Source organism: Gracilinanus agilis, chromosome 1 (assembly GCF_016433145.1).
Source record: "Gracilinanus agilis isolate LMUSP501 chromosome 1, AgileGrace, whole genome shotgun sequence".
Taxonomy (NCBI): Eukaryota; Metazoa; Chordata; class Mammalia; order Didelphimorphia; family Didelphidae; genus Gracilinanus; species Gracilinanus agilis.
In genome coordinates this window covers 449,065,544-449,082,343 of record NC_058130.1, presented here as the reverse complement: position 1 = coordinate 449,082,343, position 16,800 = coordinate 449,065,544, and the positions used below count along the sequence as shown (strand labels likewise).

Sequence of the window (16,800 nt, the reverse complement as noted above, 5' to 3'; positions counted from 1 at the left end):
CACTTTCCTTTGATGCCATATTGGCCACTCTGCTAGGTGTGAGGTGGTACCTCAGAGTTGTTTTAATTTGCATTTCACTAATCAGGAGGGACTTAGAACAATTTTTCATGTGCTTATTGATAGTTTTGATTTCTTCATGTGAAAACTGCTTATTGCAAAATTATTGAGTGTCTACACTTTGGTTGATGTTCAGTATGATGAAAAGATGAATAAGATGGGGTACTTTTCCTCACAGAGCTTTGCATTCTTCTAGAGAAAATGACATGCATTCATGAGGTACAGTATAAATGTCATGAAACATCACAAAAAAGGAAGGGTTAATTCTCAGAAGCAGTAGATCAGGGAATAATATTTCATTGGGAAAGTACTGTTTTAACTGAGCTCTGAAGGAAAGGTGGGACTTTAAAAAGTCAGAAAAAGAGAAAAAGCAATTATAGGAGCATGAATTGTTTTAATTCCTATAGACCAGTGATTCCCAAAGTGGGCACTACCGCCCCATGGTGGGTGCTGCAGTGATCCAAGGGGAAGCGGTGATGGCCACAGGTGCATTTATCTATCGTATTAATTGCTATTAAAATTTTAAAAAATTAATTTCCAGGTGGCTAAGTAATATTGTTTCTGGAAAGGGGGTGGTAGGCCAAAAAAAGTTTGGGAACCACTGCTATAGACCAATAATTTATGTAGCCAGAGGAATATATCTTTCATATTACCAAATATGTAAGAAAAAATATATTTTGTGTCTTCTAATTTAAAAAGAACCCAGCCTCATGCTATATACCGTTTTGGGGAAGATCCATATCCCAGGCAGGATGCTGCTAAGGGCTTATACCCACAGAAGCAAACTTGTTTCACAAAACATTTTTTGTTGCTTAAATTCTCCTTAGAGAACTTGGAGCACATGAGTTTGGATAGGGAAAAAATTACATCTTTATTTTCATGAGCCTTTAATCCTATGTATTTTATTGTATGCATTTTAAAACATTCTGAGGAAGAATCCCCATAGGCTTTATCAGATTACTAAATGAGTGCACAACATACAAAAATAGTTAGGAACTTCTGCTTTAGGGGCTTTTTTAGAAGGATTTTATTTCCTGACAATCTGATATTATTCTTCAGGGGAAAAATAGAATCCTTTTCCCCCCACAGGTTCAATGATTGAAGACAAACCTTGGCATTCCCAAATGGAAATAGGCGTTTAATCATCAGAACGCCTCCAGTTAGGTGCTTGTCCCATTCTGACAGTGGAATTTAAATTGTTCATGCCGAAGGCTTATTACAATCCTGTTATTAAAACTTCAATGAAATCAGACATTAAGATGACTTCCACTTGGCCTCTGTTCACAAAGTTTTAAAGAATTGCAACTGGAATCAAATAAAAACTGATGTTAAGTTTAGTTTCGGTTTTCTCACAAGGACTACACTTGATTCATCTCAGGAGAAGAAAAAGGGGAGAAAGAAAAGTTAATAAGTATATTGCTGAACTCTGATTAGTATGAAAACAGTATAAAAAGAGGCCCTGGGAATAGAAATTAATTTTCAGCAGGGAGATGTTGATTTACCACTTAAGACATGTGGCTCTCAGCTTGTCAGACCCAAGTAGGAGCAGACTAAGTGGCGTCTTCTATTCCCTCCCCAGGCCCTGCAGAAGACATTGCACACTTGGCTCATGTTGTCTGAGAAACTTAAAGCTTAGAGTTGAGTGCCGTGTAATTTCTTAATCTTGTGTTTGTTTGTATAATCCTTTGGTTGACATATCTTATTCTGCTTTGTCATGCCTGTGATTTGTGTGTCTGTAAATAGATATGTGTCTGTCTCCTGGTTGCACATAGAACACTAACCATATTTATTTAGGTACATATGTACATACACACAGAAGTATTTAGTATATGCTTGCCACGGGCATATTAGTGCCAGTGGGTTAAAAAAAAATTTCCAACACATTGCACTAAGAAATTGTGAAGGCAGTAACTTGAGATTGACTGACCTTTCTAAGAAAAATTTGACAGGACTTTGCCTTAACAGATGTCTACTATCAACAGAGCACATGAGATCATCAGTCATTTCCAGAGAATGAAAAGTCTACTGGGTCTCTAGGCCAAAACATATATATATGAATGTGATGGGTTGGAGCATCTGCTAGGCACAGTTGCTAGGTGATAGTTTATGTTAACCTTCATTTTTAAAAATGTTAGCATTAGATAAGTTGTAGGTCATCTAGTTCAGTACCTTTATCTTATAAATGAGAAGACTAAAGAAGAAGAGTGTCGCCTAGCAGGTTATGAATGAAATATAATTAAAAAATATTTTAAATCTATCACCTAGGACTATTTTAAGCACTTAATAAATGTTGAATTAAAATTTCAGAGTTTAATTTTAAACCTTTGGATATAAGAAGGAAATGTTGATGTGATAGGCACCTTATTTCAAGAACCTCTTTTTTTTTTAACTTTAATTTTCATCTGAATGCACAATGATTAAAAAACAGGCACCATAAAGGAAGTTTTGAGCTTTTGTAGAGGGGCTGGAAAGTCATAGGTATGTTTGAATTGTATTCTCTTTCAGGAAATTACTACAGTCCTAGAAAATCTTAAGCAAAATAATAAAAATGTTTCTTCCAGAGCCTATTTAAAAGTAAGACATTGCTTTGGTCTGATCTTTATGTTCATTTTATTTAGTGCTGCCCCAATCCGTTTCCCTATTACATCATAAAATGAAGTATTTTAGTTGTATTCTTTTGCATTTGGATCTAAACTGAGAAGTAAAGCATTAATATCTGAATTTTGCCCAGAGATCTTTTTTAATGTGCAAGTTTCTAGATTTTTAGGGTACCGGTCTTCAAGAGGATGGCAAATGTCCCAACAATTACTCTTGAAAACAATATCATCTTGGATGAGATAGTTCATTTTAAATGAAAATAGAATTCAGAAAGATGTAGGTATTACTAAATAAGGCTTTGAGGTTAGAGCAACAACTTTTCATTGTGTTGTGCTGTTTTCCTTGCTTTACAAATAATTAAATTTGTTCAAGTCAATTAAGAACCAGAAATAGAAAATATAAAATTTATTTTAGATTTCCCCTTGCAGTGTACAGTGCTCAAAATAGATTTCATAGGTATGAGTAAAACTTAATTTTTTAAATTAAAATTTAAAAAATTATTTCATTGCATCTTCTAGCTTTTAAAATTTCCCCATAATCAGATGTTATATTACCTTTCTAAACCTTTTCCCCCCTTCTATTCTTTGACATGAAAAAACTTTTGTTTCACTGAGGATTGTCTTCCTAATGTATATGATGCTTATTCTCATTCTCCTGCCTTTGTTTATGCTCATCTGCTTGCCTGAAGTGTCCTCTGGCGTGGACTCTACAACATTTGAAAATGCCACCTTTTCAGCTCACTGATGTCAGATGAAGTCAGATGACTTCAGCTCAGATTGATTTTTCAACATAATTTCTTACCTAGTTCCCTTTTGCATTTATTACCAGTACCCATTCAGTTATTTAATTATTTGGTAAATTCATTCCCAAATATTTTATATGTTTTATAGATATTTTGAATGAGACTAACTTTTCTGTTATTGTGTTATGGATTTTGTTATAATTTTATAGCAATGTTTTAGTAAGTTTACTTTGTAGCTTGCAACTTTGTTGAAACAATTATTTCATTTGGTTTCTTTAAAAAAATTTTTTAATTTAAAATTTTTTCTATGGTTTCATGATTCATGATCCCCCTCCACCTTCCCTCCCTACTCCTGGAGCTGACAAACAGTTCCACTGGATTATACACATCTACTTTCATGTTATTCATACTTGCAGTAGAGTAATCTTTTAACATCAAAACCCCAATCACATCCCCATAGAATTATGTGATCAATCATATGTTTTTCTTCTGCATTTCTACTCCCACAGTTCTTTCTCTGGATGTGAATAGCGTTCTTTCTCATAAATTCCTCAGAATTGTCTTGGGTCATTGCATTGCTGCTAGTAGAGAAGTCCATTACATTTGATTGTGTCACAGTGTATCAGTCTCTGTTTACAATGTTCTCCTGGTTCTGCTCCTTTTGCTCTGCATCACTTCCTGAAGATCTTTCTAGTTCACATGGAAGTTCATCATTCCTTTTAGTACAATAATATTCTAACAGCATCAGATACCACAATTTGTTCAGCCATTCCCAATTCCCAATTGATGAACACCCCCTCGTTTTCCAATTTTTTGCCATCACAAAGAGCGTAGCTAAGAATATTTTTGTACAAGTTTTTTTTTTCCTTTTTATCTGTTTGGGGTACAAACCCAGCAGTGGTATGGCTGGGTCGAAGGGTAGGCAGTCTATAAAAGCCCTTTGGGCATTGTTCCAAATTGACCTCCAGAATGGTTGGATCAATTCAGAACTCCCCCAGCAGTGTATTAGTATTCCAATTTTGCCACATCTTCTCCAATATTTATCACTTTCCTTTGCTACCATATTGGCCCATTTAGATTCTTTACTGAGTTACTAGGATTAGGTAACACATTCAACAACCAAAGATGAATGAAATCAAAATGAAAGACTGGAACAAAATTTGGTGTCAACCAAGTGAATCCAAGAAAAACCAGAATGGCATAAGAGAAAGAATGGCTCTTGGGCTGAAGAAGTCCCCTCAAAGCCACTTGAGCTCAAGTCAGATCTCTGACACTTCCTGGCTGAGTCACCCTGGTCAAGTTCCTTCAACTGCTGCAGGCAGTTCCCTCCTCATGTTAACCTTTAAGGTTGCAGAATTGGCACTGATTTGTATGTGCAGAAGTAGTTTTCTCACATTTCAGTTTTCTATACTAATTAATCACATGTCTAATCCCTTTCTCTGCTTTTTCAGATTCATCTGCTTTTTCAGATTCATCTTGGTTTTTAGTTTTATTCCAGGCTTTCATTTTTATTCTGTACATTTCTGTTTTGAGAGTGTGTGTTCTTAAGAAAGATAGTGTAGAATTTTGGTTCCTTATGAATATTGCTACTCTCTTTTATTGGAGTGTTGAAACTATTTATATTTTAAGTTAAAAGCATTGGTTCATGTTTTTCTTCATCTGGGTGTTTAGTATTATCTTTTTAAAAGCCTGGTTTGTTCCTTTTAAAGATAAGGAAACTTACCTTTAAGAAGTTTAGAAAGGATGATAGATTTGTGTAAAACCACATAGTAAGTGGCAAAATTAGCATTGACCAAGTTGCCAAAGTGGGATTTGAACTCAGGCCTTTAAATTCAAAGATCAGAGAAGTTTGTTTTTTTCTGCTATATCAGGTAGTTTTTTAGTGCTGGTCACATAAAATGTAGTCAATAAATAACTCATTCATTAATGTTTTTAGAATGTTCTCTTTAAATCCACAGAAAATTAATAAATAACAAAAAACATTAATTAAGCATTTACTATGTACAAAGCACTGTGCCAACTAAGCACAGGAGATACAGACAGAAAAACAAGATAACTTCTTGCTCTCAAGAAACTTGTATATTTAAAGTGGTTAAATGTAATAAAAATTAATGCTCTCAAGTAATTTCTATTTCTATAACCCCCATCCAGTTTCCTGTTTTACTTCTTATTTTCACTGCATTTTTTTGTGTGTCAAAACTTTTAAATTTAATGTATTAAAATGATCCATTTTATACCTTAACATTCTATTTCTTGTTTAGTCATAAATTCTTCCCATGTCTATAGATCTTATAGGTAAAATATTCCACACTCCCCTAATTTACTTATGATATCACTCTTTAAGTCTAAATCATGTACCCAGTTTGACCATTTTTTGGCATGCATTGTGAAATGTTGATCTATACTTCATTTCTGCCAAAATGTTTTCCAGTTTTCCTAGCAATTTTTGTTAAATAGTGAGTTCTTGTCCCCAAACCTTGAATCTTTTCATTTTTCAAACATTAAATTACTCTGGTCACTTATTATTAGGTATTATGTGCCTAATCCACCACTTTTATTTCTTAACCAGTACCAAGATTGTTTTCATGATGACTACTTTGTAATACAAAGGTATTATGTGCCTAATCCACCACTTTTATTTCTTAACCAGTACCAAGATTGTTTTCATGATGACTACTTTGTAATACAATTTCAGAATCTGGTACTCTTAGGCCACTTTCCATCACAATTTTTTTCATAGATTGTCTTGATATTCTTGAACTTTTGTTTTTCCAAACGAATTTTGTTACTCATTTTTCTAGCCCTATGAAATAATTTTTTGATAGTTTGATTGGTATGGCACTGTAATTTTGGTAGAATTGTAAATTTTTTTATATCTGTTTAGCCTACCCACAAACAAGTAATAGTTCTCCATTTGATCAGTTCTATTTGTATTAAAAGTGTTTTGTAATTGTGTCCTTTTAATTCTTGGGTTTGTCTTGACAGGTAGACTCCCAAGTGTTTTATGTTGTCTGTAGTGATTTTAGATGGAATTTCTCTTTCTAGCTCTTGCTGCTGGACTTTGTTGGTGATGTATAGAAATGCTGATGATTTATTTGGGTTTATTTTATAACCTCCAACTTTACTGAAGTTGTTCATTATTTCAACCAATTTTTTAGTTGATTCTCTAGTTTTTTTCTAGGTATGCCATCATTTTATCTGTAAAGAGTAATAGTTTTGTTTTATTACTTATTCTAATTCTTTCAATTTCTTTTCAATTGAAACGAGCATTTCTAGTACAATTTTGAATAATAGCAACGATAGTGGGCATCCGTGCTTCACCCCTGATGATCTTGGGAGGGCTTCTAGTTTATCCTAATGCTTATTGATAATGTTATAAAGATAGTACTTATCATTTTTAGGAAAATTCCTTTTATTCTAATATTCTCTAATGTTTTTAAAATAGGAATGAGAATTTTATTTTGTCGAAAGCTTTTTCTGCATCTTTTGAGACAATTATATGATTTATGTTGGTTTTTGTTATTGTTATCATCTGTTATGTTGATAGTTCTCCTTATATTGAATCAACTCTGCATTCCTGGGATTAGACTTCTAATATCAAGAAAGGATTTATGAAAAAGGGAGGCCCTACTTTAAGGGTCTTCTGCCACTTGCTCTGAGCCTAGGCTCTTGTTCTGTATTTTCCCTGCACTTTGGCTTGGTAATCTTTACAACTAATTTGGGTTCAATTATGTCTATGGAAATGACTCCCAAGACTGTGTATCTAGCCCCACGCCTCACCTCTCACATCAAAAATAGGTTTATAAAGTACTTTATATTGATTAATATTTTATACTATTTTATAATTTATATACATGTTATCTAATTTGGTTCTCACAGAAAACCCTGCATTTTATAGATAAAGAAGAATGACAGAAGTGAAATGATTTATCCAAAGTCATATATTAGCAAGGTGTCCTGATTGCAAATCTGGTGCTATATTCATTACAACATGAGGTTTCTCATACCCTCCTGAGGAGCATTTTATGCAGACAGAAAAACAAGATAACTTCTTGCTCTCAAGAAACTTGTATATTTAAAATGGTTACATGTAATAACAATTAATGCTCTGAAGTAATTTCTGTTTCTATAAAATCCCCCTCAACCTCCAGTTTCCTACTTGAATATTCTGGTGGCATTTTAAATTCCAAACATCCAAAATGGAACTCATATTTCTCACAAAACTCAAATTACCTTCCATTCTCCCTATTTCTAGTCAGAGTACTACTGTCCTTCCAGGTGCCAGGCTTAAAGCCTTTCAGTTATTCCTTATTCTCCTCTAATTCATCATAGTTTAGCCTTTATTACCCTTTTGCTTGGGCTACTACAGTATCCCTCTAATTGATCTTCCTGCTTTCAATTTCTCTCTTTACCTAATTATTCTTCACATACTGCCAAATTGATATTTCTAGAATTTCGATATGGCTGACCATTGAAAAAAAATTAGTGGTGCCCTATTTCTTCTAGAATAAAATACAACATACTTAATATGTCATTGAAAGCCCTTCACAATATGACTTTCCCCTAGCTTTTCTGTCTAGTCTTACTGCTTAGTACTTAGTCCCCTTTAGAATTTTTCCCTTTTAATAAGGGCAGTTAAGTGGTATGTACAGTGAGGAGAGTGCTGAACCTGGATTGAGGGAAACAGAAGTTTAAATCCAGCCTCAGACTTACTAGCTGTGTGACCCTGGGCAAGCCACTTAATCTGTCTGCTTCATTTCTTCATCTGCCAAATGAGAATGATAGCATCTACCTCCCAGTGAGAACTAAGTAAAGTATTTATAAAGCCATTGGCAGTGTCTAGTGCATGGTACCTTCTGTGCTTTTGAAATTACTTTATGTATATCCTTTTCATTTGCTTATCTGTGTACCTGTTACATCCCCACTCCAATTCACTTCAGCAAATATCAGTTAAGTAAGGATTGGGTTTTGAAAGCACCTATCCTCAGTATTGGGGAATATAAGGACAATTTTTTAAAAAGACTAGGTTTTCTCTCTATGTTCCTCGAAGGGCAGGAATTATTTTATTTAAAAAATTATAAATGTTTAATAAATTTTTGAATTGAATTGAGCTGAAAGAAGATGAGGAAGGTAGAGTTGAAATGGAAAAGTCAATGAATGGAGCTTGAAGATGCAATGTTGTGAGAATAGTAATGGAAGATGGACGGTATGAAATAATAATAGCTAGCATTAATATAGCACTTTAAGGTTTGCAGTTATCTCATTCCTTATAAGAACCTTGAAAGACAGTAGCCACTAATTTTATCTGTATTTTAAAGATGAGCAAATTAAGTAACTTACTCATTGTGACACAGCTAGTGTCTGAGTCAGAATTGGAACTCAGGTCTTTGTGAGTCAAAAGTTTTATACTATATCCTAGACATGCAATAAGACTGGGAATTTGGATTGGAACCTAATTTTAGAAGGTCTTAAATGCTAGCTGGATTGTTGAGGAGACAGATTGGTTGAATACTCTGTACTTCATGAAACTTTAAAAAAAATTAGCTTCCTGAGTCAAATTTTTGAAGTCATTCAAGTTATTCGTACTTATTACTTTAAGATATTTTCAGCTTTCCTGTCACTTGAATCCTACAAAATTTCCCATTGGCTTCCTTTTTGGAGGTACCAAACAACCTAGGTCTCAGGAAGGAAGGATGTCAGAATATAGCCCTAAATCTCTAATATAGTTTTCTGCATAACTTCAGCTGAACTCTGTGGATGTATGACTAGTCCAGAAGCAATTCTTAAAAAAAAAAAAAAGACAAGTGCTTGTAGACCAGTTTTGTTTGCATGTATGTATAGTTTTATTGCCAAGCTTCATCAGAATACAGCTCCCGGATAAACTTTTATGCAAGGAAAGACAAAGCTAGAAGGAAACTTAGGAGCCTTAGAAAGTTCAAATCTATTGTATTTGACTTTGATGCCTCATGGCTAGAGGAAATATGTTAATATAATCTTGTAGAATTTAAGGGAAATATTAATATTTCAATAAAATTCTTGCTTTGATTGGGAGAAAAAATCCTGGCCCAATACAGTTTATTTTGGCTGCAAAAATCATTAATTTTGTTCTCAAGTTTAGGAATTCATAGAACAAAGAAGTTGTGTCAAAATTGAAAAAAGTGACCTGAATGTTTACATGTAGAACTATCTGATAGAAATTTAACCAGTTCTTCCCCTTGGTTTTTTTTAAGGGCCAGTGCTTGTTTATTGACTCATAAAATTATTAGTCATTTGTAAGATATAAGAATATTTTGTAGAGAGTCTTGAATAACTTTCTTTACAGACTCATCTATAAGTTTAAAGAGAGCATCCATTAATGGTCAAAGAGATTTTTCCCTCAGTAGGATGATCAGGTTTATTTGTCTGACATTGAGAAGAAATTCTGTTTCCCCATGGTGTCACTACACTGAAATATTCACATTAGGTAGATAGAATGGATCCAATTAGAGAACATTTTCAATCTATTTTTAAAGAGCACCATGGTGTTACATTTCTCAGGGTAAAATATTTTTGTTATAATATATTTAAAGAGTAATTAGAACTTCTAAACTAAAATGGATGGGGCTTTATCATTCCCATTTTAACCCAAATTAGAAATATTCTTTTAAAAAATTCTAATTAGAAAAAAAATTAATTTGTTTTTGTTTCTATAAGGAAAAAGAGAATCCTAACGATTTAATGAATTCTTTGGAAGAGAAAGAGAAATGATTACAAATCACTCAACACCCAATATGAATTCATTGTAAAAAAAATCCATTTGTCACACCAATACCTGAATGTGTTTGAGGTATGGTATTATTAAAAATATGTTGTTACTTTCAAAATTAATTTGTTTATTGACCAATAAATTCTACTTATAGAGAAAAACAATGAGGAAATTCCCCATTGCCAACATGATACCTTGCTTCCCAGAGGATTCTTATTTCTGATATGGAAGATAGCATGATGTAATGGAAAGACCTGGGTGCCGACTCTGGGCTGAAATTTATTAGGGGTGCTGTGAGATACAGGGGAAAGTGTGGTGCTGGATAGGAGTCGGAGGACCTGCTACAAGTACTGTCTCTGCTAACTCTTACATTTAGGAGTTCAGGGTCAAATGACTTAAGACTGTCTCTTCCATCTCTAAATCCATAACTCTGTGGTCCTGTATTCCATTATAGCAGTTAATAATTAGCTCAAGAGTATGATCCCATAGTGGTAGATTTGAAGTTGAAATGGACCTTAAAGGTCATCCAAACCAACTCCCACATTTTACAGAGAAGGAAAATGAGACCCAGAGAGGAAAAAGCAAATTGCCCAAAGTCCCTGAGGGAGGGAATAAGTAGTAGAACTGAGTTTGAATCAAGGTTCTGTGACTCTTTGTTGTATCACACTGCCTCTCTAATAACAGGACTAGAAACCAGATGTGGGTTCCAGTCCTACTTCAGATATTTAATACTGTGTGTGTTGACTTTTTAGGCAAATCATTTCACACCTGTGAAAGGAAGCTGTGAGTTAAGTGCTTTAATAAAAGAGGGGCTAGACAAATGCAGGCTATTGTTATTCCTTTTCTCTTTTCATCTTTTCCTACCAGCCTGTGATCTTTCCATACTCCCAAGTTCAACAGCTATGGGGTACCTACTTGTTATGCCTTATGGATGATATATATATATATAGATATAGATATAGATATATATGGTCATTTATAAAGCTATCCCACTCTTACTCATGGACACTTTCCTTTGAGAGAAATAGTGGATGAAATTTCATAATCTCAGGTTTTGGGAGAAGCTTCACATTAATGCTTGACCAGATATGGAGCTGAGATCATTTTCATTAGTATTCTCTATGACTTCGACTTCAGAAATGGATACCTGGCAGAGCAGTTTGCCTCATGTTTTTAGCATTGGAGAAGAGATATAGTAAGCTTTATCCTATTTAGCTATAGGGAGATGCCTTCTCAAGGAAGCCAGTGGTTCTCTCCTTGTGTAATGATGGCAAGAACTCAAGAGACTATCTAGGAAGTGTCCTAGAACTAAGTAGGAAAATAATAATAATAATAACAATAATAATAACAATAATAATAAATATTGAAATATTGATCAATATTAAAGGCACGAATAATCTCTTCCCTTTAGTTGTTGGGCATAGCAATGAGAGAATGCTATACTGTTTAACCAAAAGCTGCACCAACCTAACTTTTTTAAAGGTCTTATGTATATTTCAAGACCTTCAAACTTTTATACTGTATGACATCCTGCTTCCAAGGATTATGGGAAGGGAGCCATATTCCATGTAAAAGATCTGTTTCCTATGGGTCAGTCCAATATTCACACAGGCTGCTTTCTCTTACTTAAATGTTTTCAGGAAAGAACTTTCTAGGAAAGCCTAGAGTTTAATATTCTAAGTAACTATATGTATCATGCACATGTCACCTGTAATACACTCTAAAACCTCAAACAGGCATGAACATAAATTTCCTTTATGACTTTGGATTCTAGGAATGAGGAAATAATTTTTCCTAGAAAGTTCTATCTCTAAAAGTGGAACACTCAACTGATACTAGGAAAGAGAACAGGTGGGGCAGGAGGGGCAAAGGAAAATAGTATAGTGTAATGGGATGGCTGTCATTTAAAACCAGAGAATTTGAGTAGCATGGTACCGCAAACATAATTTTTGCTTCAGTTTTCTTATTTTATATATGAAAAAACTGAGGTTCAGAGAGCTTGATATTTTATCCAGAGTTTCTTAGCTAATTTATTATGAAGCAAGACCAGAACCTTGTTCTTCAGTTTCCCTATCTAGGAATTTTCCCATGTGATGACTACATTTCATTACTGTTTCCAAATATACCCTTACAGATAATATCAGTAATAATTTCATGACACTTTGCACTGCTCATATGTGCTTATATTTGATGTGTGACATTTTATTTGTATACAAGTATATCTTATCACCTTTTGTGAGTGGAAACTGCTCAAATAGAGCCTTGTGTCTTGTTTTAATCTTTGAATTTCCCTCAGTGTCTAGAATAGAATAATTATTTAATAAATGTCAGGAAAGAGAAGATGGGAGAAAGGGAAAGAGGAAAGAACTCCAGATCATATAATATAGGCTGATTACTCACAAAAGCACCCTAGGGCAATCGGGGTGTTAGATTTAAGCATTTAATGATAATGATGACTCATTTAGAATTTTTTCTTAGCAATGAATGTGTCTGCTTCAATTACTATGCTATGAAATAATAAGAGATAAAAATACAAGTTCAGAAAAAATGGGTTTGTTTTTCTAGGGAAAAGGATATATTAATCTAGTAAGAGTCTTATTTTATTGAGCATATTTAAAATAAGCATATATATGATAGCAGGCATTATTAGCAGGGAGCAGGAGGCTCTAGGATCAATAAGATAAGAGAACCCAAAGATCAAACAACAGAATAAATGAACACATCTTTAAGCTATCTAGGGATTTTTGTTGACAGCAACAAGAAGAGCTCTCTGGATGTTATAGTCCATAGTAGGGAAGACATTTTGATGATACTCAAAAATTGCTAAAAAATGTGGATGATTATTATGCTCTAGAGAAGGTATTCTTGAGTTATGAAAGATATCTATAGAGAACTCTAATAGATTTCAATATATGATTCCTCTTTTTTCCACTCATATTTCTTTGTTTACTAAGAGCATTCGTTTATTATCAAAAAAGTCTACTAATTTGATTATCATTAAGAATTTTTAAAAGAAAACAAATAATATGGTCAAGTTGAACAGTCTAGGAGCTTCTGGCATTAAACAGTCTCTTTACCTCTGAAATTTCTTTGTCTCACTTTCAAATATATTGTTTTTAATTATCATGAAGTTTATGAACCATGTTATATTTTCTTGGGTTAATATTCAAATTCATTTGCATTTTCAAAGTATATACCAATAGGTGGTGGAAAAGACTTTATAGTACTTAGTGATCCAGCCCAGACTTTCAAAATTTTCTATCAAGTTGACCAACCAATATTAAAAATTCATTGTGGACATTTATACTTTGATTATTTGATGGATTCTAAATGCCAGATGAAATTCCTTTTAAGTATTATCATCAGTTACTCATAGTTATAATGTGATTTCTTTCTCTTTCTTTTAGCTGGGAAGTGGTAAATTCCAAAGCTGATGAAAAGCCCAGACTCAGCCAATGCATTGCAGAATCATGGATGAACTTCAGCTTATTTCTTCAAGAAATGGCACACTTTAAGCAGCAGAACCCTGGCAAGGCAAGTATCGCCACACATAATAATCATTACATTCATTATAGCACCCAACAGATTTGGAAACAGATGGTCTCCCTTGTTATATCAGGTTGCAAAGATTCATTAATTCTGAATATAGAGAATACACATTAATACTGAGAGAGAAAGCATTAAAATTAGGGACAAACAACCTGGATTTAAATCCTATTTCTACCCCTACACTAGCCTAAGTTGCCCTGGGTAAAGCCACTTTTCCACAGCTTTAAATTAGGGATACTAATACATGAACAATTTATCTCACAGAGCTGTGGTGAGGAAAGGATGTTATAAATGTTAAAGAATTATGTAAATGAATATTATGTTTATTACTAAAAGAGTTTTAGAGAAGTATGGATGCTCTATTAGCATAAAGTGAGCCATGCTTATATTCTGAATTTGAGATTTCTTGTAACTCAGACCAAGGAGAAGATACCTAATTTTTAAAATCATTGTTATGTTCAAACTAGATAAACCATAAAACACTTTATGAATTTAACATGATTCTCCTTTGGCTACTGCTATGGGAAAATAAAACCAATTTCTTCCTTCCCCCTTCCCTCCAAAAGCAAAAAATAAAAAATTGAGATATTTCTGAGAAATTATGGCAAGCCTGATTTCCAAGCTGAAAGTTAATCACATTCATCCTATTATAAAAAAAAAGGCATTTGTTAGAAATATTATGATAAAGGAGAACAAATGAAATAAATACTGGAAATTCTTTTTAACACAAAATAAATAATCATCCTCTATAAATGTTTGTTGAGTTGAATTTGTGGGGAAGGAGATGTCTCACATAGAGGGATACTCAGACCTTTTTGGAAGGAGAATAACTGAGAGGTATCATCACACAGGGAAATGTACAGCAAAGGCCTCCTCTGAGACTCCTCACCTTGGCAACAGTCGTTGTAGAGAGGCCCCCTTTACTTTTTCAGCAGCTTCTCAGTTAAACCCTGTGGGAACAGGGCTGCCTCAGGGTGTGGTAGCACTGATGATAGACTTTTACCTTGATGCTGTAAAGAGGATCCCTCCAGTTCCCTTGTCTTCCATTCCCCATGAGCATTAAAGGTTGCAATAGCTTATTATTGCATTATCAGAATACTTAGTTCTGCTTTGGAATATTTGAAAAGTTGTCCATAAGATTTTCTTTTAAAGTTGTTTTTTTTAAAGATAGTACTATATGGTACAGTACACCTGTTCCATTCTCTTCCTATGTGAGCAGCCCATTCTTTTCTTTCCAGCCACAGATCTTCATGATAATATCCTTTATGGCCCTTTCCCCACCCAGTTGTTTGTGGCTGATAAGCTGCTGTTCTCAGTTGCCTTCAATGCCCTGTGATGTTCCTTGACTCCTAGCCACATAGCATCCCTGAAAAAATGACATTGTTATAAGAACTGACCAGTGTTTCAGAGAAAAGCTGGATCATTAAAATTATTCTGTTGATTCTGTTGTGTGTTTTGATTCCTGGCATTTCAATAACTTTGTTCCACATCTTAATTTCTTCATATTTCATCGTTACTTCCATTTTTCTCTTGTCAGAGATTTAAAGTTAACCATGAAATTTAGCCCTTTTTCTTTTAATCACATTTTTTTCCCCAGAAGGGTATGTACCTCTTTCTCAGAAACATGTATCTTTTTCAAATTCTTTTAACAAGGTGCTTCCTCAGCTCTGGTGATCCTAACTTCTTCCAATTCAGGGGGGTATTTGTGTCCTAATTGCACAATATGGCTCAAACTCACATTCTTTTTTTTTAATTCTAATTAATTAATTAATTAAGAATATTTTTCCATGGTTACATGATTCATGTTCTTTTCCTCCCCTCTCCCATACCCAATGTGCCATTCCTTTGGTTTTACATGTGCCATTGATCAAGACTTATTTCCACATTATTAATATTTGCAATAGAATGATTGTTTAGAGTCTACATCCCCAATCATATCCCCATCAACCCATGTGATCAAGCAGTTTTTTTTCTTCTGTGTTTCTGCTCCCACAGTTCTTTCTTTGGATGTGAATAGCGTTCTTTTTCATAAGTCCCTCAGAATTGTACTGGATCCATTGCTGCTAGTAGAGAAGTCCATTCCATTTGATTGTGCCACAGTGTATCCATCTCTGTGTACAATGTTCTCCTGGTTCTGCTCCTTTCACTCTGCATCAATTCCCGGAGGTCATTCCAGTTCACATGGAATTCCTCCAGTTCATTATTCCTTTTAGCACAATTCAAACTCACATTCTAACACGTGCTATTCCTAGACCACACAAGAGTCGAGAATCAAATAGCAAATATTTAATTACAATAGAATAGAATAGAACACTAAACACTAAACAAACAACTAGAATCATTTGTTATCATTCCTCCCCTGTGTACAAAATAGGTTTAACTTCCTATAGGTACTAGTGGGGAAATAATACACAGGTGTAAGAAAACTCTGTCCTAGACACGGGTGGATAGGGATAGAGAATTGAATTTTTATAAGCTCATTAACTAAAATATACTCATGAAGTTTCTTGTCACCTAGACCAAGGAGAAAATAACCTAATGTTAAAAATAATTTCTCATGGTCAAATAACAAAAGCCACAAAGCAATTTTTTCTTTCATTTCTTCTTAACTTGGTCTCATCCAGTATTGAGGTCTCAATGCTTATAGGGTTGACTGAAGATTCTACCAGGTCCCCAGGTTTGGGGGTGCCTTTGCAGACTCACTTGCATAGTCCTCCTCTTTCCAGCAGTCCCTGTGTCCAGCTAGGCACCAATCTTTTGAAATTCTGATCTTCAGAGGCTTTCCTCAATGAATAAGCCAACAAGGCCATTCTGGAAAGAGTTAGCCATTATGGGAAATAGTCAAAACTACTTAGAGTGCCCCATTTTTCACAAAATAGGCTTTATGGAGTAATATCACATTTTCTATCATTTTGCATTTGACAGCAATATTACATTAATAATTAAAGCTATAACTCATTGTGTCATTGGTTAGGCCTTTGTATCCTCTAAAGCGATTATGAGCAAGTATTGATGTGAGGATATTGTTGATTTGTTGCCAGGGGAGGGAGGTAATCTAACATAAAAAATGATTGTTTGAAAAACTTTAACTATCTATATATTCTGAAAG

At 34.1% G+C, this 16,800-nt stretch overlaps 1 protein-coding gene across 2 annotated transcripts in view; it reads left to right on the top strand.

Annotated features, from left to right (window-relative positions):
- Window positions 1-16,800, top strand: part of RETREG1 (reticulophagy regulator 1) — a 188,902-nt gene that overhangs the window by 160,967 nt on the left and 11,135 nt on the right. For both annotated transcript variants that reach the window (XM_044665561.1, XM_044665570.1), the window contains one exon: window positions 13,550-13,676. In XM_044665561.1, coding sequence (XP_044521496.1) covers window positions 13,550-13,676 — 127 coding nt within the window. The remainder of the gene's footprint in view (window positions 1-13,549; window positions 13,677-16,800) is intronic.